The sequence below is a fragment of the Myotis davidii genome, unplaced genomic scaffold (genome assembly GCF_000327345.1).
Source record: "Myotis davidii unplaced genomic scaffold, ASM32734v1 scaffold18, whole genome shotgun sequence".
Lineage (NCBI taxonomy): Eukaryota > Metazoa > Chordata > Mammalia > Chiroptera > Vespertilionidae > Myotis > Myotis davidii.
This window is the reverse complement of record NW_006292696.1, coordinates 9500502-9522145: the sequence shown is the minus strand read 5'-3', so window position 1 is coordinate 9522145 and position 21644 is coordinate 9500502. Positions and strand designations below refer to the sequence as shown.

The 21644-nt window shown below is 38.6% G+C and overlaps 1 protein-coding gene across 3 annotated transcripts in view; it reads left to right on the top strand.

The window, feature by feature from the left end:
- Positions 1 to 122: 122 nt before the first annotated feature.
- The window catches only part of GABRB2 (gamma-aminobutyric acid type A receptor beta2 subunit), a 202536-nt gene continuing 181014 nt past the window's right edge, over positions 123 to 21644 (top strand). The window contains exons 1-4 of one of the 3 annotated variants that reach the window (XM_015565654.1): positions 123 to 210; positions 806 to 1038; positions 1194 to 1285; positions 2276 to 2343. In XM_015565654.1, the coding sequence (XP_015421140.1) occupies positions 962 to 1038; positions 1194 to 1285; positions 2276 to 2343 (237 nt within the window). In that variant the 5' untranslated portion in view covers positions 123 to 210; positions 806 to 961. Of the gene's footprint in view, positions 211 to 387; positions 713 to 805; positions 1039 to 1193; positions 1286 to 2275; positions 2344 to 21644 lie in introns of those variants that run through there. The other 2 variants (XM_015565655.1, XM_006766319.2) reach the window with 2 other exon arrangements.

Here is a 21644-nt window from a genome sequence, read left to right as displayed (position 1 = left end):
CCCTGCTAATTGTCCCCCACTGCAGAGTCAGACTGGAACCTGGAGAGGCAGCGCTGCCTTCTCTCCCCTCGCCCCCCCCTCGCCCTTCTGCTATAAATAATCCCGACTAGCGGGTCAGCCACGTCACACCCGGAGAAACCGGGACCCCGAGGGTTTCTTCTCTGGGAATAGGGGGCAAAGGGTGAGGAGCAGGATAAAGAAAAATCGCTCGTGAGTAGTGAAGAAAAGCTTGCTCCTTGACTCCTAGGGGAAAATAGGCAGCATTTTATATTTTATTCTTCTCTTTCTCTGGCTTCCTTTTTATTCATTGGTTTATTTCCTCCCTCCCCCTTCCACTCCTGCTCCCACCACCTTCCCCTCCCCCCACCGCACCACCCCCATCTCCACTATCCTCTCGCCCCAGGCAGGGGATGCTCTTCGCCATGGAAATAAAGTTCAAACTCCTCTCCCCATCTGCTTGCTGAGACCAGAAGTGGTCTCCCAGGAACCCGTTTTCCGCTTGCACTCCACACCTGCTCTCGCCTAAATTTCTAATCTGGTTTTGCATATTTAAGAGGACACACACACACACACATACACACACACACACACACCCTACAACCCGCGAGGTGCAAAACTGCCTCCTGCAACTACCGAAACTTACCAGCCGCTCTAGTTGTTTTTGTCTTAACGGGAGGACAACAAAGATTTTTAGTCCGGGTCCTCTTGCGGGGTGATTTTTTTTATATATTCAAATATGTATATAGTATGCATATGTATGTTTTTCCTTTTTCCCCTTTAATTTATTTTTATTTATTTTTCTTAGCAGGAAAATCTGCTAGGTCCCAGGCAGCCGCCGCTGCCCCTTTGATGTTTTGGTACGCCGTGCGCATGCGCCTCACATTAGAATTACTGCACTGGGCAGACTAAGTTGGATCTCCTCTCTTCAGTGAAGCCCTCAATCCCATCAAAAACTAAAGGGATGTGGAGAGTTCGGAAAAAAGGCTGCTTTGGGATCTGGCCCTTCCCCTTGCTAATCGCCGCTGTCTGTGCGCAGAGGTAAGTGTGCCTAAGGCTTCCGTTTTTTCCTTTTACACTTTGAAGGGCTCTGCATACCTCGGTGAACCGGGATCGGTGGGGAGGATCAGATAGACGCTGAGGACGCCGTGCCTGCTGCCTGACTGATGCCTACTTATTGTCTTTTCTTTCTTTAGTGTCAATGATCCTAGTAACATGTCCCTGGTTAAAGAGACGGTGGACAGACTCCTGAAAGGCTATGACATTCGTCTGAGACCAGATTTTGGAGGTAATGGGGTTGCCGTGGAAATAAGAAACAACCCAGCTATAGCCTCCTAGGCTGTCATTTGAGCGTTGTGCTGGCTGTCTCTTCCCTCTCCCTCATCGTGGTGAATGGAATGTGTCTCAGTGTTACCATATTGAGACACTGACCCAAACTTAAACCGGTTGGTTACTAGATGGTCGTTCAGTGAGAGAGACCCTCCTAGCATGTATTGGTGCTTGCTGTCCTTGGGCTTCACAGTTATAGATCCTTTGCTTCACTGCCATTGCCTCATTCAGTTACAAATCTCAAGTTTAGTTAATGGTGTGCCCAGAGAACCTGGCTTAGTGAAGGCTGCGGTGAACATTTTGGAGGACAAGAAGTGCAGACAATTGGTTAAGAAGTGGCATTAACCCCTTGTGCCCGCCTACTTTGGAAGAGTTCTGACCACCCTTTAAAGTGCCTGGTGTCTGGATATTATCCAGTCCTGGGAGCCTCACTGCAGGGGCAGCGGGATGGGGGGTTTGCGGGGGGGGACTTAAGGAGCTTGGAGGGGAAGCAGGGAGAAGGGCCAGAGACCTCTTTCGCTGCAGCCTGAGAAACCTTGATATGCCCATTTAATTTTGCTTCAGAGTCTTATGAAGCTTGGAGAGTTAAAACCTGCACACAAGAGCTGTGGGGGTGAATGAGGAGGAGGGTTTCAAGGCAATATATAAAATTCCCTTGGGCTGGAATGTTCCTGAGCTTCTGTGAGTTGTGTGTGTGCTCCTGCCGAGGCATCTGCATGTGTAGACAGAGCTGGAATCCCTCATCCCTCAGGACACGTGTGTGCCTGTCCAATACAGCATTTCCTAGAGGAGCTCCTGCCACCCTTTTAGAAAAGCAGCAGGACTTGAAGGGTTTGAGGGTGAGCCGTGGGGAGGGACTTGGGGCAGAGTGTCCCATGCCCGGGGACAACTCTTGCTAAGAATGAATGAAGTTCTGAGAAATCACGTGGCTGGCCCTCTTGGTTTGCAGGTCCCCCCGTGGCCGTGGGAATGAATATTGACATTGCCAGCATCGATATGGTTTCCGAAGTCAATATGGTGAGTACTGAGGTGTATGACCGTGTCTCCTCAGACATTCAGTGGGGACAGGGGGGAGAAAGGAGCCAGGGTGTGTGTAGCTATGTGTGTGAAGTGCGGGCAAGGACGGGATTTTTGCTTTGCAACCCTGTGTGTTTGTAGTTTCAAATCCAGCTTTTTCTGGTCCCTCCAGATTTTTCCAACTTGGTTCAACTACTTGGGACTTGGCATAAAGCAAGTAAAATGCATCACACGTTCACATGCAAAACGCAGCCACTTGCAGGAGACTCCTGCAGAAGCCACATTCCCTAAGGTCCTATTAGAAACCAGGTTCATCAAATAAATTTCTGGGTTTGGGGTGGGGATGGTGGAAGAGGGGAAGGTTTTGACTTAACATGGAAAAGATAATATTATCTACAAATTAAACTGTTGCAAAGAGGCTGAATAAATTCCCCAGGCAATATTCACATCCACTTGTTGCTTTCAGAGATAGTCTCTCGCTTTACTACTGAGGGCAAGCCCCCCTCCAGCTCCTTTAAGCCTCCCGATCACCAAAATAAATAAAATAAAAATCGGTCACCCTTGTGACCCATGTGTCATCTGCAATATAATTCTCCTGATGTCCTAAGCTTGTACAGTTTACTGATAACAGCACTCTTTTGTGGCTACCTCCTTGGACTTGGGGCAAGTGTTAACAGAAGAAGGCTGGGTAGCCTCATGCAGGTCCGCCCCCTGCTGCCCATGTTGGGGCACTGCAGATACACTAGACAGACAAGTGTCCCAGATACCCTCACTTACTTTGGAGTTTTCTACTCCATGTTTTGAAGTTTTCCCCTTCAAAAGTTTCTCCAAGAAGGGCACATGTGAGTGTCAGATTGCAGTCTTACTTTCAATTCTGATAGCACAAAGCACACTTCTCAGAAGGTTGTGTGGTGGCACGGTTCTGCCTAGAAATGGAATGCACTGTTGAAGAGAATGTTGCACCTGAGCCAGCCAGCAGGATTTGAAATTTAGAACACAGATCAACTAATCAGCAGTTCTCAACCTGTGGGTCACGAACAATGAAAATACATCCTGCATATCAGATATTTATGTTACGATTCATAACAGTAGCAAAATTACAGTTATGAAGTAGCAACGAAAATAATTTTATGGTTGGGGGTCACCACAACATGAGGAACTGTATTAAAGGGCCGCGGTGTTAGGAAGGTTGAGAACCACTGAACTAGATCCAAAGTTCTCTGTAGTGGACATGCTTCCCACATTACACTAATTTTCATAGTCCCAGAATTCAATAAAGAGGAAGCTCAAATAGCCATCCTCGTTCCCCTGTACACTGTCCAAAGATAGGTGATCACCCTGTGGTATTAAAAGATTCTCAAACAGCTTATGACTGCTGGAGGGAATATCCAACTCCAGTGTGTCCCCAAAACTGTATGCACACACTGAATAATTATAAAGGCAGTGTTTATTAAAATACATTTCCTTTTTCAAAACTGACACCCTGTATTAAGGAGATGCATCTTCTTATTTTCTAATTATTTGGCAAGATTTGACCCTGTAGGACATAAACACAGACTTAAGACAATCTTGAATGATTCAGAAACTCAGATTTCCCACACCTTTTGTAAGTCTCATGTGGGTAGAGAATGCTTGTTTCTTAGGAAGCTAATTTTTCAGATATACAAATGTCCACTTTTGTAGGACTTTAGAGGTCTTTCATCAGTGTATATTTTGAGTTTTACCATAAAAAATTAAAAAAGTCCTAATGTCAGTGCTTCCTTAATCCCAGGTACTTGAAAGTGTGGTTCATTGTGACTGAATTAGAGTCCTCTCTTTTGCATTTTGATTTATTTATGCTCTTTTCTCCTCCCAAATTTAGTTTACCACCTTCCCCTTTATAGGGTCACAAGCACAGGAATTTATGGAAAAAAATAAGAAATATTTAAAATCCAGAGATAGTGGTGGCATAACTAGAAGTTGCTACAATAGATTAAGAACTAAGATGTGTTATATCCCAAATTGTTTGGTACAGGGTTTTTCTTTTCTTTTTTTTTTTCTTGTTAAGTTTTGTTCATTTATTTTACCTGTATGCAGCATTTTAGGGAGGTATCTGAATTGGACACAATGCCAAGACCTGCTAGTCAAAATATAGACCCAGCTAAGGCGAGGTGTCATCTTTGAAAGTTATTTACTGTTGCTGAAAAGTCATGGGATGCTGAAAGTGTAAAGACAGATGTCAGGTTGTAAATAGGACAGCGGTGCAGCATTAATGACTAGAACCCAGTGTTAAAACCCCTGCCTGACCCTGTCTTAGCCCGGTGCTTACACGTGGCCTTGTCCAGACACATTCTGACTTGCAAAATCAACTTATTTCAGCTCGCAGTCGTACTGACCTCACATTACTCCTCCGAAGAAACATTTTGTGATGTATGCTAGTTTATGTAAACATGGTTATTTGATTCGAAGCAGCAGATGGAAAAGTCCATAGCTGGTGTCTCAGTAAAATAAGGTGTGTGTGGCATTCTGCCGCCTGTGTGCAGGTCTATAAGGATTAGGATTTTTTTTTTTATTAGATTCAGCTCTGGAAGAACGGTTGATTGATTAAGTGAAACCTCAAAATTGATTAACACCCATGTTTCTGCCTTGTCATCCTTTGTGGCCTGCAACCTCTGGTGATTGTAACTTGCTTTTATTGTAGCAAATCTCCCTTTGAAGAAGGGTGGGCACTAAAGTCCATTCACATGGATATTGACTCATTGGTACCAAAAGGAAAAGGTCTGTGTCCTTGTGGTGATCCTGGCAGATGACAATGGTAGAAACACCCTGACCTGAGCCAGGAGTCTTGGCTGCTAGCTCTGCTTCTGCGGTTCCGTCACCCTGAGAGAGTGACTCACCTGTTAAAGGGGACTAGTAGTCCCGTGTACCTATCTCTGGTGACCACCAGAATTAATGAAAGGATGTATGTGGAAGGCATTGGTGTTCTGTGAGGGGAGCCCGTATAGAAGACTTAACACCCGGCTATCACTCAAGAGGCCCAGTGTCCACTTCAGCTGCTACCCTAAGTGAGGTTGGGTCAGGAATGTACATCACCGTGTCCCAGTTTCCTCGTGTTTGAAATGACAGAGGACATGTTAACTTGATTTCCAACTCAAGGTAACACGTGACTCTGGTCTGGTTTATTAATATAGCTCTGGTGGGTACGAAGAAGTTCTAGGAAAATCAGCACAGACTGAGGAAAAAATGCAGCAAACCTAAATGACATGCAGTCCCGAGTTCTTACTCAGGAGGGTGACGATGGCATCTTACGCGGCCATGTGACTCAGGCTGCCTCAATGGAACATCTTTGAAGGAACGTGGCATCAGTTAGAATGTTCCTGAGCAGAGCGCTTGGCTTTCGAGTGACATATTTTTAGATGTCTTGGTTAAACTGGCAAGAATCTTTTTGTTAAGATTCTTGATGAAAAGTGCATTTTAAGATCCAAAATTGGCTCTGAGGATTAGGGACTGAAATAGCTTTCTCTTCATTTAAAGCAGATCCTTCCCCATCTTGAAACAACACATTTGCCATCCAGAGAGGGAAGCAATATTTCACTTTTGAGGAAAGAGTTCTAGTAAACACAAACACAAATTACCTTCTTATGGGGTGGCAAGCGGAGAAAAGCGCTGGCTTACAGACACAACAAAACAAAACAAAAAAAAACCAGATGTTGTCTTTTCCAGCTGCAAAGTTTAAAATTCACTTCAGCACAAATACTTATTTAGTGGCTACGCTGATCCTGCCATGTGTTTGGCTTAGGAGCAGAGCAGTTAACAAGGCCAACTGTCCCCTCCCCTCATGAAACTTAATATGTAGGTGTTCACTATTAATAATCCTGCAGGCTTCTACAGTACTTATACTCACTGTAAGTCTTATCCTCTCCCTAGAACAGCCGTGGGCAAACTACGGCCTGCGGGCCGGATCTGGCCCGTTTGAAATGAATAAAACTAAAAAAAAAAAAAGACCGTACCCTTTTATGTAATGATGTTTACTTTGAATTTATATTAGTTCACACAAACACTCCATCCATGCTTTTGTTCTGGCCCTCCGGTCCAGTTTTAGAACCCATTGTGGCCCTCGAGTCAAAAAGCTTGCCCACCCCTGCCCTAGAACTTTCTCTGAGCATCCAGTGAGTACCTCATGGTCTGTGTCTCCCATAGGTTTCTTTGTGACTTGTTGACTCCTACATCATTCATTTGTTATTTGATGGTTCAAGTTGCTTTATATTTACATATTTATTCTACCCTAATTTATATTTATGAAATACACAAAGACAAGGTTATTCTGTCTCTCCCTGTGGTTTTGACTATGTAATGGTTGGTTGGATGTTTGTCTCCTGGTGAATGCCACAAATACTGGGTGAAGTATTTGTTTTTAAGGCAGTGATTTGTTATTATTCACTAGATATTAGACCATATATGTGGAGATAACTAACTTGCTGTTTATACCAACAAGTGTTGAAAGAATCACAATGTAGGATCATCAGTGCTTTGAGAGATGGAATATTGAGAATATGGAGTACTGAGGTATTACACAGAAATTAGGTAAGTGAAGACAGGAGGTACAGGTCTCTGGATATATGTTCCATGCATAAAGGTGGCATAGAGGAGAATAAGACACAGGAAAAATATGGATTTTCATGTAACTTAAAAATGGCTGGAGTTGGGAGTAGTTGTGAAGAGGCGTGATGTTGGTATTGAAATCGGAGGTGGTGATCGGATTATGAATACCATTTTTGTGGCTTGCTGAGGAGTTTAATTTTTATTCCCAAGGCTGTAGGGACCCAGGAAAGGGTGTCCATAGGAGAATCGCAGGAACAGATTCACACTTCAGGGTGAATTGAAGTGGAACAGCCCTAAGGTTGGGAGATGAGATGGAAACCCAATGCCAAAATCCAGGAAGGATTGATGAATTGACACAGGGGTGTAAAGGAGATATAAAGTCATGGCATTTACAAGGTAGAAGTAACAGGACTTGGTGAATCCCAGGTTTCTCATGGTGTCATTTATTGACACATAGAACAGGAAGAGCAACCGGATTAAGAAGCTAGGGGTGGGAAGTCTGGGAAATGTTGACTTTTCTACACATGTGGAATCTCTGAGTAGAGATAGCCAGTAGGGGATTGGAAAATATAGGTTTAGAGCTAAGTAAGGAGCCATGACTAGAGAAATGAACTTGGACATGTCAGCTTGTAAGTGGCACTAGTAATAGCTGTGTGAATGGATACAATTAAAACGGGAAAGTGAGAGACAGCTGAAAATGGAGTTCTGGTGAGCAGTGTAATTCACGTGGTGGAACCTGAGAAGTAGCCTCCTATGGCGATGACTAAGCAGCTAAGCAGCAGTCAGAGAGTTAGTAGGAGAACCTGCAGATGATGTCTTCAGAGCTGAGGCAAGGAGCGTTCACAAAAGGAAGAAATGGTCAGCAGTGTCTTACTGAGCAAACACACGAAAGAAACACAACTTCCACAGCTGAAAGCCCTTTTACATTAGGCCAGAAAGGAGCAGGGCCTGGGACATGAAGTCTAAACCGGCAGCAACAGCGTTAAGGGCGAAAGGTGCCATGCCCGTTGTCCTGGAGTTGAGGAGCGCTTTTCGTGCTTTGTGTTTTGGAGAAGAAAGTTGTTTTGAAAGAATTTACACAAGTAAGGTGTAGGGGGTTGGGAAAAGGTGAAGCCTGGGTAGTTTTACGACAGGAGCATAGTCCACAAGGAAGAAATACTTTCTACTTTCAGTTGCTCGAAGGCAACAGGACCGCAAGTTCATGCCCATGCAGGTCCTGTGGTCCTATTTGTGGTTGGCTAGTGGCCAGTTGAATGTTGACTCATCGATCCAGCATCCATTCAGGAACAGGGGCAAGCTTGTCAGCTGGCCCCCGGCTTTTAACGGTCTAACTGTTCTGTCCCGCTGTAATTTAATTTAGAACTCAGACTTGTTTTTCTTGTCAGTCAGATGCCACAGTGATAAATGAAGGAAGTTCTGAGACTTGTCTCTCAGAAATGGTAGCAGGAGCTCATTGGTAAGTGTAGGGAGGGGAGTTTTAGTGGTTGAAACTACACTTCTGAAAACTTTGGGTCTCAATTGAAGTAGGGAGTGGGCACTTGCGGAAAGGACTCATATAATTTGGTGGAGGAGCATCCTTTAGATAGAAGGGCCGAGGTTGCAAATACGAAGTGGGAAGTGAGATGGGGTGATAGCCAGCAATCGAAAGGATTGCTTGATTGAAGAACTCTGTATTCTTTGTGACATGGGAAACCCTTTCTGTTGAGGTTAGAGGAGGGCTGCTACGGAGATGGGTGAGGTTACTCAGGACATAGGGAGAAGGTTATCTGAGAACCATGAAGCATGCTGAAGGTGGATGTGAACACTCGCTGACCACAGGCAGGCTCTAAATTATGCTTAAAAGCCTCCTACCCAATATTAGCAAGCTATTATGTTCTCACCTTCTTTTTCTGCTTTTCCTTCCCCTTCTCCCCTTGTACAGTGCTCAACCTTTTTCGCCATCATTGTAATACTAATATAATAAAGTAATTAAAAAGCTACTGCTTATTGAGTCATACTTGTGCAGGCATCCTGTTGATATGCATTATCTCATCTAATCCTCCTGTAAAAAAAGTGAGATGGTTACTAAGAATCTATTTACAAAAGAGGATCTTGAGGCCCAGAGAGGTTAAGTGACTTATGCAAGGTCACACAGTTTTATTGTAGTTGTTTGTTTTTTGTCTTGTTTCGTTTTCTGGATCAGACAAACTAAGCATAAGATGTTACTATTACTCCTCACCTTCTTTTCCTTGAAAAAAAATCTAATATCATTAAAATAATTTTTTAAGGTAGATACTTTATTCAGTGTCTATTAAATATAAGATGTGCCCGCCTGTTCTTGAGAAACTTACATTTATATTTCATATGTGAAGCATAATGTATACCAAGCAATAAAGAAAGATTTATGTAAGATGTTGTGGAGCCAAGGATATTGCTTTTGTCAATTCTTTCATTGTGAGTGGGTGCTGTTTAGCTTGTTTAATAATTATGTTTTGCTTCAGCAGAGTCTGTCAGATAACCATTAAGGCCAATAATTGTCACTAAATGTTGGATGGTATATGTTTGAGAACTGTCAGCTATCTCAGTGGATTTAGGCTGTGGGCAGGGGCTATGTGAAAAGACCACGCCCTTTCCCCTTTTGTTCTTTATTATCAAAAACTAATTTTCAATTGAACTTTTTTTGCATTGAGAATACATTTTTGTGATTTCTGAAGAATTGTTCCTGCAGGTAATTCTCTTAAGGGTCGTTGTGTTCTTTCTTCTCTTCCCAGATCTTTCTGTCCTCCATCCCACTTAATATATATGAGACTCCTTATAAAGGTTATATTTCTAGAAGATGTACACATCTATTTGTAAAGAACAATGCCACTTGATTTTGACATTTTATAAGTCGATTTCTCTTGGTTAACTCCGAGGGCCGATTTTTGGCTGTTGCTTTGTGGGTACCCTGAACAATGCTCTTGCTCGAATGTGGCATGAAGTAAAGATCTGACTGTGGATTTACCCTGCACGAGAAGGCAGGGGCGGGCAGTATATCTAGTGTTATATTTTAGAAGTACAAGATGTATGCTTTAGTATGCTCTCCCATCCCCATCTGTGATTAAGTGGTCATGGGAATTCCTATAAGAATGTAAATCATAGAACATAATTTTCTTAAACTTGGGGGGGTGCTTAATTTTAGGGGTGGGCACTCACTAGTTTTGTGATCCTTCTATGGCAGGGTTTCTTAACCTGGTAACAGATGATTATTCTCTGTTGGAGGGCCTGTCTTGCTCATTATAAGACATTTAACAGTGTATCTGGCCTCTACTAAGATGTCAGAGGTACCTACTAGTAATAGTTGCGAAAACCAAAAATGTCTCCAGAAATTGCCAAATGTGGCCGGGGGGTGGGGGAGGCAGCGGAGAGGGCAGTATTGTCCCCAATTGAGAACCACAGGTATAAAGAATAGTCTTGTGCTTTTTGTCTCCAAACAACCAGAAAAAAGGATTTTCTCATTGAGTAATAGGTTTTGTGCTTAATTGCCATGCCCATTTATGACACTGCGATAAAACACCAACAAACATCAAAGGCAAAAATGGTCCACATTCAATCACTTCATTGACATGGTGTTTTAATTTGCCTATGCTACCTTCTGGTTCTTGTCTATTTTCACATTTAACTTATTATTTTATTTTGTAGAGAAAATTTTATAGTCTACATTTTCTATATGAATATTTTCAGTTTTATGCTTTCTTTTAAAAAATATAAACCTACACGCCAATGAAAACTGGTGTATATGTGTATTTTTGTGCATTTTCCATGAGCTTACAAACATATGAGTACATTGGTATTTTCTTTTTTGCTCCTTGTGTATTGTTTTCAAAAAGGATTTGAAAAATACATTTAATAGATTATTAGTCATGTCTAGCTATAAATTATTTGAAAATCAACATATTTACTTTTACTTCTGCACCATTAACTACAATATACAAATCATATACAGAATAGAGAGCTGTATTTAACAAGCATATAAATGGAATTTTAAAAAGAAGTTTTATGTATCAATTTGACTCACATTCACACAGCTACTCTTGGCTCTGTTTCTATCCTGATATTACCAGTTTTTCTGAAATCACAATTTACATTTTTGGATGCCATAAAAAATACTTCGAAATAAGCAAGTAGATGGTTTTGAGTTTTAAAAGATACAAACATCAGGTTTGTATATTGCTTCCTGTTGGGCATTTTATTTTAAAATATATTTTATTAAACAAGGAGAAATGGGGTTAAATTATCCTCTTATTTATATGGGAAAACCTGGGGGCGGGGGTGGTGTTTAGCTCACTGGCTCTTGCTGATGCTCATTTGGTTGACATTCTATCTGCATTTTTACAGCCACGTCTCATTGCCTTGCTCTATAACTTGGCACCTACTGCCAACCTACCCTCCAAAAGGTGTTCACTTAGAAGTAATTGTTTGGACCATTGAAGATGAAGCAACTTCTCTCCTAACACAGTGCCAACAATTAAATTAGTGAGGTTTGGGCAGTATATCTATGTGTACCTTAGAAAAGTGATACATGAATAAGCCATGAAGGAAGATTTGAGATTTTGAGGTGTATGAATACAAAGGTATGGTCAGTGTCTGGATGCATCCCCAGCGCCTGACGCAATGGCTGACAATTAGTAGATGCTCAACAAATGTGGATTGAATGGGTTTGTTGGAGGAGTCCTTGAAGGACTGCAATATATCAGACTAACAGCAAGTATTTATCAAGTGCTTACGTCACCAGCACTGTGCCAATGAGGCTGTATTGTGGAAGGATAGGAGATTGTTCTTGCATGGGGACTAAGGCTCTCTCTAAAGTGCAGAAGGATTCATCTTCATTGTCTGTAGGGAGGTGAGGGTTGATGGAGAGAAGAGTGCTTCAGATGGTGGGAGTGTGAATGGCGTTATCCCTCGGGTAGAAGAATCGAAATAAAAGATTGAGAACAGTGATTCTCAGACTTGGCTGTGCAATGGAATCCTCTGAGTCTCGTGTGAATATTCATGTTTTCAGGGCCTGTGCCCAGCATCTGACTCAGTGGGTCTGGCAGGGGGGTCAGGAACCTGCATGTTCAAAAGCCCTGACACTGGCTTAGAATTCTGCATTTCCGTGAACATAAGAATATAATGAATAATAATGGAAAACTAAAGCCTGTTTTATTCTGCTAATGGGGCATGTTGACTAGTAGGGCTGCTAATTTAGATAATTCTAAGGAGTTTGCTGTTTTCTATCCATATAGTCCCATTTGTTCTGACCTTGCAACTTCTAAAGCACCAACAGAGAAAAAACAATGTTTTCGAGTGTGCCGTTCCCCACTTCTGGGAGGGAGCATATGTTTTAACATAACTCTCAAATCTCCCTGCCTCTCCGGACTGCAAGTTAACTGGATTGACAAAGGACTATCTAAACAGACAACTGGCTTTTAAACAAACATACAAAGATCATCTTGTTTAAATTGTCAGTTTTTGTGAGGTTGTGGACATTTCACTGACGACAGATTTTATAAGAAATATTTTTTTAACCATAATCTTAGGTGAAATGACCTATAGGCCATTTTAAAGAATATCATAACATAAGAAGCAGAGCTGTGAAAGATTTTTAAATGTAAGTGAGAAGTTGCTAGTTATTAGGTTGTAAAATCTAATCACCATTCTGTGTCCTTACTGTTATTGAAGGCACTATGATCAAAAAAAGAAACTTAATTACTTTTTCTGTTAGTTTTCCTTGACCTACATACAGACAAAGAAACGTCAAGACTTATTTTGTAAATATGTACCACTGTTTCTTTGGCCAAATAAGTATTTGAGTTAATAGACTGAAGATCTCTTGAAGTGTTTTCTGATTGACCAGTTGCATAAATTACTTCTTTTTCAAGCGTGGCTTCGCCAGCCCTTGCTTTCTGCTCTGCTGGGGCTGATCTGCAAGGCTGTGTCAATTTGCATCTGGTTTATATGTTGGAAGAATGCTCATAGGTAGGTGTTTATTGGAATCACATGAATATGCCTGTGTGGCAAACCAACATTTTTTTTTTACATTCTCAATAGAGAATGATACCCTTCTTATTTTAAAAGTCATAATCCTAGGTACTTGCCAAATTTACAGGTGAAAGTCCTGCAAAATTATAGACCCCAAGAAAAACCGAGTTTTTCTTATTTCAGATTTTTTTGGAATGCTTTATTTTAGACTTTATTTTGGGATGCATTATGTTATTTTAGGGTTTTGGAGGCCAAATTCTGTTCTATAAGAAATGTGGATAAAACCATTTTGCCAATGCTTTTTTTTTTTTTTTAACACCACAAAGTAATATTTTCTGGCAATTATATTATTACTTGGTTATTTGGAAAGATCAACTATCATTTTAACATCTTAATTGCACATTTTCTTAGAGACCATAAAACACTTTCTATTTACTGAGTCACCTTTGAAAAACACATTTTAAAATGACTTTATCTTGTTATTTTACAAAAGTGACTGTGCTTATCACCACCATCTAGACCACATGGGGGAAAATATGTTGTAACAGAATTTTCTTTACTTAGGATGCTTTAGTCAAGGACAAATGTTCTAAATGTGTCCTGTGGTAAAATTCCCAGATTTGGGGGAAAAAAAACAAAAACAAAAACAAAAAAAAACCCTCTTATTTATGCTGTCATTTTAACAAATAGCCGTACTCCTGGAGCTCTGGGTTTCCAGTTTTACTGTTGCTTTAATGCTTAGTGCTGTCATAGCAGGAGTAAACTGGACCCAATCAGACTCTCCTTATGCTCTTGGGCTTTAAAGAGAGAGAGAAACACACAGAGAGAGAGGAAAAACCCAGAGAGGAAGATGGAGAGAGACAAATGCGGTTTCTATCACTGAGGAGTTTGTAAAATTCTCCCAATAAGGTGAGATATAGCTGAAGACCTTTTCACGTGGTTAGCTAGGTTTTGCTTCGTATAAATGATTATTTTATAAAACATGCCACAAGGATTGGCCATGTAAGAATATGGATATATTCAGGGACTGTCCTTTTGAATTGATATGACAGGGAATCAACAATATGAAAGTACATGTGGATTATCTCTTCTTCTAAGCATTGGTAATTTATAAATAAACACTTTGAATAATCAGGGTCAATGAAAAATAGGATTTGAAAAAAGTACATCATACCTTTGACATAAAACTGAGTTATATTTTACTATGATTATCAATGTTACTAAAAATCACTACCATTTACTAAGAAGCTTCTGTAAAATGACATGTAATTTTTCAGTGATTTCACATTGAAATCTCAAAAACTGTGTAATAACAAGTATTATCACCTTTTACAGGTGAGTAAACAGGATGAAAGATTTCTATGAGCTAGAACCTATTAGAACCAAGAAAACACAGCCCTCATTACTTCACTGCTAGAAAGTGGTGGAACTGGAGTTCGAGCCCAATATGTCCACTATAGCATTTATTTTGTGTGTTTTCTCTCAAGTTAAATTAAAGGGAAGTTGAAAGAATTGAATGGACCTGCCTCAATTATAATCTCCCAAGGTGATGGTTAATAATTGATCCAGCTTTCCAGATGACTTTGGGAAACCTACAAAAGTCAAACAAGTAGAACATAAAGAATAATATCTGTAATAGGCAAAAGAAGTCCAAGTCACTTACAGATCAATTAAAACAGTAGTTAGCACTGTTTCTTCATAATTAGGGTTTATGGGTAAGTTGACGATTATGATCTGCTCTTTTTCTTGGTTGTTATAAATCATCTTTCATCCCTGAGAAATGAATTCAGTACTTGCTCAAAAAAACAAAAAACAAAAATCTGCTCTGAAAATAAGTATATGGTGATCCTGAGAATTAATAACAAAATTCATTTTTTATTAAATTTTATGAGAGACTATTAGAACCAAGAAAATGTCAGCCCTACATATCTTATTGTAATGAGGTGGTACCTAGCTCAGAATACTCAGTAAAGTGATGATTGACATTTGTGTGAAATGATAATTGTGATGTATTTCAGGGCCAGTCTGAGAGATTTTAGTTGGAATGCATTTGTGATCCTGAAGGTTGGAAAAATATGTGGCTTAAACACAATGTTTCTAAACTCCTTTTTTTACTTTATCAGATAAACAACCGGTTTGGAAAAAATTAAGGATTAAATTGGGCCAGATACAACCTAATTTTATTTATATATATAAAGTTTTAAAGTACTAAGTTCTGTATTTCTTCTAAAAGCAAGCTATTCTTGTCCTAAAATAGACTGTGCATTTTAAGAAGATTATTTCTATAATTAGTGTGAAAAGGTCAGTAGGGCCAGTATTTATTTCAAAAGCAGGATCTAGGAAGTTCAGGATTTTCCCTCAACTCATCACTGATGATAAAACCTTGTACAAATTTCTTATATTCTGCTCCACAGTCTCTATACTTGGAAATCAAGTGAAAGATATAAGGTAATGTTTAACTGTTATGTTTGCTTTGTAAAGCAGGTAATTTTGCCTATCTTATACTTTTCTTAAAATTCTGTGATTATTAACTCAGAATAGTTATTACTTACTTCTGCCCCTGATAGAAAAATCAGTGATATAATAAACTGTAATGAAAAGTGAAGATCTTTATTAATGCCATTGCTCAGAAGTGGATACTGTTGGCAAAATGACTACCAAACCTCCAGACTTTTAGGGAATTCACATGAAGGCACGCGAAATAGAATTACCGTGTTTTATAATACGATTTCTGCACTTAACAGTTTGGGAACATCTTTGGATGCACCTAAAATTTTTCTACAACATAGTATCCAGTGTTTGCTTAGGATTTCATTGTATTACTGCACCATATCAACTCTCTGTTGAAGAACATTATCATTATTCATAGTTTTTACTGTTGTGAGCTAAACTGTACTAAAGAGTCCCATGTGCTCCTTTGATGCAATTGTAAAATTACTTCCCCCTGTTAAATTCTTAGAAGTGAGCTCACTGGAGCCCAGAGTATGTACATTTTAGATATTGAAACATATTAACAAAGCTGTGCTTCCTTTATAAACAGTGCTAGTGTATATTCACCCCACCGGTGTCAGACAGTTTCATTGCACACACAGGCCAGTCCTGGGTGTCCCCCTTAGTATGTTCATTCTTTCTACCTTTGCTAATCTGTTAGGTGAAATTGGTAATTTTCTTGATGAATTAACATTTTTGTGTCCAGGTAACTATTTCAGATACTTTTCTGTGTTTATAGTCCATTGTGTTCCTTCCCTCTGAACTGCCTTTTCATGTCCTTTATTAGTTTCTTTTCTATAAGAGGACTCATTTTTCCTTAACAGATTTATTGTCGGCTCTTATACAGGAAGACAATAAACCTTTTGCAAAAATACTTTCTCGGGTAGTAACTTTGTGTGAACTATCTTTCAGTGTCCAGAAGATTTATATTTGTATGTACTAAAATATGTTAGGATTTTTGACCTTGGTTTTAAGACTTTGAAAAGTCTTCTCCACCCCAAGATTTTTAAAACATGTTCAAATGACCTTTCAGTAGTTCATGTAATTTCTCACATAAATATTGAATCCATTTGAGATGTTTTAGAATAAGTTCTAAAGCAGGACTAAACATTGATAGGAGAAATAGAGACACATAGATAGAAAGGTGTCATAGTAACATTTAATGAAATACTCTCTTTTCCCTCATGATTTGAAATGTGGCCCATCTTATAGGAAATCTTATGTCCTTAGATCTTTGTTTGTACTCTGTAATTTGCTGCATGAATATTTTTTCATATTTTTGTGCAAGGCCCACGTGCTTTTAATTGTTTTAGCTTTAAATAGCAACACAAATCTCCCCTTATTTTCTACTTAATTATACTTAACTATTATGAAATGATTATGTTTTTAAATAATCATTAAATTTTGGCAAGTTAAAAAACACTACTAGTATTTTGTTAATCCTTTAAAATTTATTGAGGAATTAAAAAGGAAATTTACTTCCCAACAATATTGGTTTTTCCTTTTAAAGAACATAATATTTTTGTCCATTTATGCATATTCTTTTATGTCTTTCAGTAAAAATTTGCCATTTTCTCTATGTAAGTCTTGCATGTGTCTTGTTAAATTTATTTCCATAGGCCTTGCATAATTCTTGTTAAATTTATTCTCCAGTACTTTGCAGTTTTTATGGTTATTGTAAATGGGATTTTTATATCCAATTATTATTATTTTCAATTCTTGCCAAAAGAACAAATGCCATATATCTATATCAAAAGGGGTATCTTTTAACTTAAAACTCAGTATTCCATTTCCATTTCAATTTATGCATGAGGGTGCCTTGGGTATTACTAACATATTTGAAATGTATATGTAGAAACATCATGCATCTTTTTGCAGCTTATTATGATCCTAATCCATTTAAACATTTTAAACGATTGTTTTATTTCAGTTTCAGTCTTCTACTATATAGGATTCATTTACTTGGGCCTATAGAACCAGCACGAATTATCACTGAGAACATAGCCTTAAAGATTCCTTCTATTCTTTTAAAACTTAGATTTAAAGCAATAGTCTCTGATTACTATATCCTATTTTTACATTGCCCATTATAAACCTTATGAAAATAAGAAAACTATTTTGGATATGTTAAGTCAAATTATCATCATGTGCTCCAGGTAAACTCTGCTGTCCATTACTTGAGGTATCAGTGGTTTCAGTACAGTCCGGCTGGCCTGGCTCAGTGGTTGAGCATAGATCCATGAACCCAGAGGTCATGGTTGAATTCCCGGTCAGGGCATATGCCCGGGTTGGTGGCTCAATCCTCAGAGTGAGGTGTGCAGTAGGCAGTCCATCAATGATTTTCTGTCATCATTGATGTTTCTGTCTTTCTTTCCCTTTCCCTTCCTTTCTGAAATCAATAAAAATATATTTAAAAAATAGTTTCAGTACAAATAATTGAAGAAGGCTATTTCATATTGATAAATTTATAACAAGAGGATGAAACAGTGTAACTGACACACTGTGTGTAACTGTTGCTGCAAATACCCATTTCAGATTGTAGACTTGCCTGGATTCAACACTAAATCTGATCATAAGTTTTGTCCAGGGTCTTGATCACCAAAAGATCTAGAACTCTAAAGCTCTCCCTTTATGGTAGTCCAAATTCAGAATTGGTTTGGCTGTTTCAAATACATGGACTTGTCCATTTGCTATACTAGACAGTTTGAATTGTCCTTTTGATCCCTTCAGCTAAGAATGGCTTAGTGATGCATGCAGTTGAGATATCTGTCTCAATGTATGTTACTAAAGTTCAAAGAAAATACGCTATTTACATTTTAGGGGATTTAGTGGCTCCTTAGTTGAATTGTAACTTCTGTATTGGTTAAGTCAGATGTGCCTTTAAGAGAAAAGTCAAATGCTCAAACGTTGTAAGAAAAAAGAATTTCTGTAAACTAGCTCAGCATTGTCAATAGCATATAGTATTTGGCTCTCATAGTATTTGTGACCTGATAACAGATGGACACTTTTGAGAAGTATTTGGTTGTCACAGGCATAGACACACACACACACACACACACACACACACACACACACACACACACACACACACTATAATACAAAATTGAATATAAAATAGTTATTTTTTCCTATTTAAGTAGAAACTTAGCATCCTCAGGTTGAATTATTTAGTATTGATAAACTAAAATTAGATACATAGCACACTGGGATCTCACATGAAATCGCAATGCCACATACATCAGCTTAAAAAGTCTATGTACATTCTGAAGAGGAAAAAGTTCTTCCTGTAATACAGCATCTGCAAACCATGACAAGGGTGGGATGCCATGTTGTTCTGCATAGGTTTACTGAATATATATTTTTACATGCAAAATTAAGTCTCTATATTGGGTGACTTTTATATTGAAGTATAGATATGCTGCATTGCAATGAATTGTATGTTTTTATTTAAAAAAATGTAGATATAGTATTATCATAAATAGAATACTGACTACAACACAATTGAAAGGGAATTTGATTATTAATTATCTATAGGTGTATTTCCCCTCCTATCATAATTTTAAGGATAGCATAAAATTTTATCTCCAAAAATACCCTTTAAATATTTTATTTATTAAGCTGGATTTTAATGAGACATGCTTTTGATGAGTGTTCTCATCTCTGTTCAGCTAGAGTTGGCCAAAGATTATTGATATTTTAGAGCAGGATTAAATCAAATATGTCTGGTGCTTGTTTTCTTATAAGTAAACTTTTATTGGACTATACCCATGCCCATTTGGTTATATATTACCCCTACCTTCTTTTGCAATGTAAAGGCAGAGTTGAGCAGTTAAAATAGAGACCACGTGGCCTGCCAAGACCAAAATATTTACTAGAGAGTAATGACAGAAAAAATGTTTTTTAACCTTTGTTTTAGGATAATAACTGTGGCATGAAATATAAAGTTCAACTCTGTATATAAACTGATGTAAGATATGGTATATGAAATTGAAATCATTACTTGGTTTTCTTCTATATCTCTTAGGGCTTTATGTGGATGAGAGATGCTTCAAATTAAATGTGTTGACGGTGTGATTTCATGGAGAAATACATTTTTATCAATTAAGGTTATAAGAAGCATAAAAAGGAAGACATCTTTAGAATTAAAATTGGAGGAGTTATAGAAAACAGTGTGAGGCTCTTTGTCTCATATTAATTCCTAAATTTGCTCTTTAGCTATCACAGATAGATTTTTAAAAAACTAACAGTGTAGTTATATCAAGGGGAACACTTTGTAAAATATAAGATTGTGTAAGTAACTATGCTCTACACCTGAAATTAATACAAAATAATAGTAACTGTAATCTGTAATTTAAAAAAATCCTATATAATAAAAGGGTAATATGCAAAATGACTGAATGGCAAAACAACCAGTCACTATGATGCACACTGACCACCAAGGGGCAGACACTCAACACAGGAACTGCTCCCTGGTGGTCAGTGCGCTCCCACAGGGGGAGCGCTGCTCAGCCACAAGCCAGGCTGATGACTGGCAAGCGTTCATAGTAAATTATAAAGTTTTATGACAATATCATATGGATACTTTTGAGAAGGTTAATATTTTGACTAATATAATAATTATAATCAAGAAAATATTTCTCCTCTTAGTCCTTAAAAGTTTTGTTGTGTTGAAGAAATAATTGCATAGCCCCTTCATGAGGTCATGACCATGTCTGTTTTCTTGACTATTCCAACCACAACTAGGCCCAGCTCACAAATGGTGTGACTCATGGAAGTTACATAATAAATGGACTAGGCCAGGGGTGGGCAAACTTTTTGACTCGAGGGCCACAATAGGTTCTTAAACTGGACCGGAGGGCCGGAACAAAAGCATGGATGGAGTGTTTGTGTGAACTAATATAAATTCAAAGTAAACATCATTACATAAAAGGGTACGGTCTAAACACAATCTGTTTTTTTGAGGGTTTTTTTATTGCTTGATTAGAACTAAATACATTTGGTTGTTAATTATCCAACTGGTTGAAATGTCATTTTTCTTTGTTAAAACTGATAAAGGCCAGTTTAGTTATGAAAATGTGTTGGGCAGGTATTTTCTCTTGGATGTTTTTATAAGCACGAATAGTGTTACATAGTAGCTGAAGATATGGAACGGGGCACCTTGGCTCTTCCACTTACTAGCTATGGAATACAGCCCAAATTACTTAATTTATCAAATCATCACTTCTCTCATCTATTGAATAGGAATACCAATAATATCAGCCTCCAAAGATTATTCTAAAAATTAAGTGATTTAATATACATAGAAGGCTTAGTAAAGTTCTTTGGTCATAATAAATCTCAATAAACCATACCTATTTATAATTCATACACACAAATTTAATTTTGTATGATGTCACAGGCCTCTGAGACATTCAGTACTTCAGTTTATACAGAATGGACAACAAGTCAAGGGTAACGAGTATGGTCGTGTCATGGTCACAGAGCTGTGTGATAGAAAGAATTCCTAGGGAAGTAGGCTAGGATTCAGGAGATCTAAAGTGATTTTTTTTCTTTCTTTTCCAGCCATAGTTACATTTCTGTGTGTGTGGAAGCGGGGGAAAGATTGGGTTTATATAGCCTTTCCAGTTCTGAAATCCTGAAAATCGTTGAGTCTTAAAAAAAAAAGAGCAGATTTTTTTTTATTTTTAAGTTGTTAAATTTGAAACAAATTTGGAATGAACCAGAGGGAGGCGGGGCAAAAGGACAGCATAGTTTATTAGGCCAGAAAAAAAGAGCTGACAAACGGTCGTTGTGTTGTTTATCAGAAAGTGTGCTTCTTTCCAACTGGATATTTTGCAACTGTTTTTGCAGAACAAGCATTTTGCTCATTCTGTGGAGCTTTAGGGATACCATCCTCCCAAGGTATCCGCCTGCAGGAGTAGGCTACGAAGTCGATGATGTTAATATTTCTATATGCTAATATCTGTTCATATTTCTGAGAATGTTCCTGAGAAGCTAAAATGCAAAACAAAGCACCTACTATTCTCAGCTCCTTACAGAGGTAGTTTTTTCTCTGACTCAAATGTGTCTGATAACACTTGGGGCTATGAAATGTACATGATTCTAACAGAGCTTTATTTTCAAAGACAAAGATCTAAGGTTCATATACGGGAAATGGCCTCCTTCTGATTGGAACTAGCATGAGTCTCATCTCGGGGAATGCAGATGCCATGAAACGTGGTTTTATAGCTTCTGTTTATTGCATGATG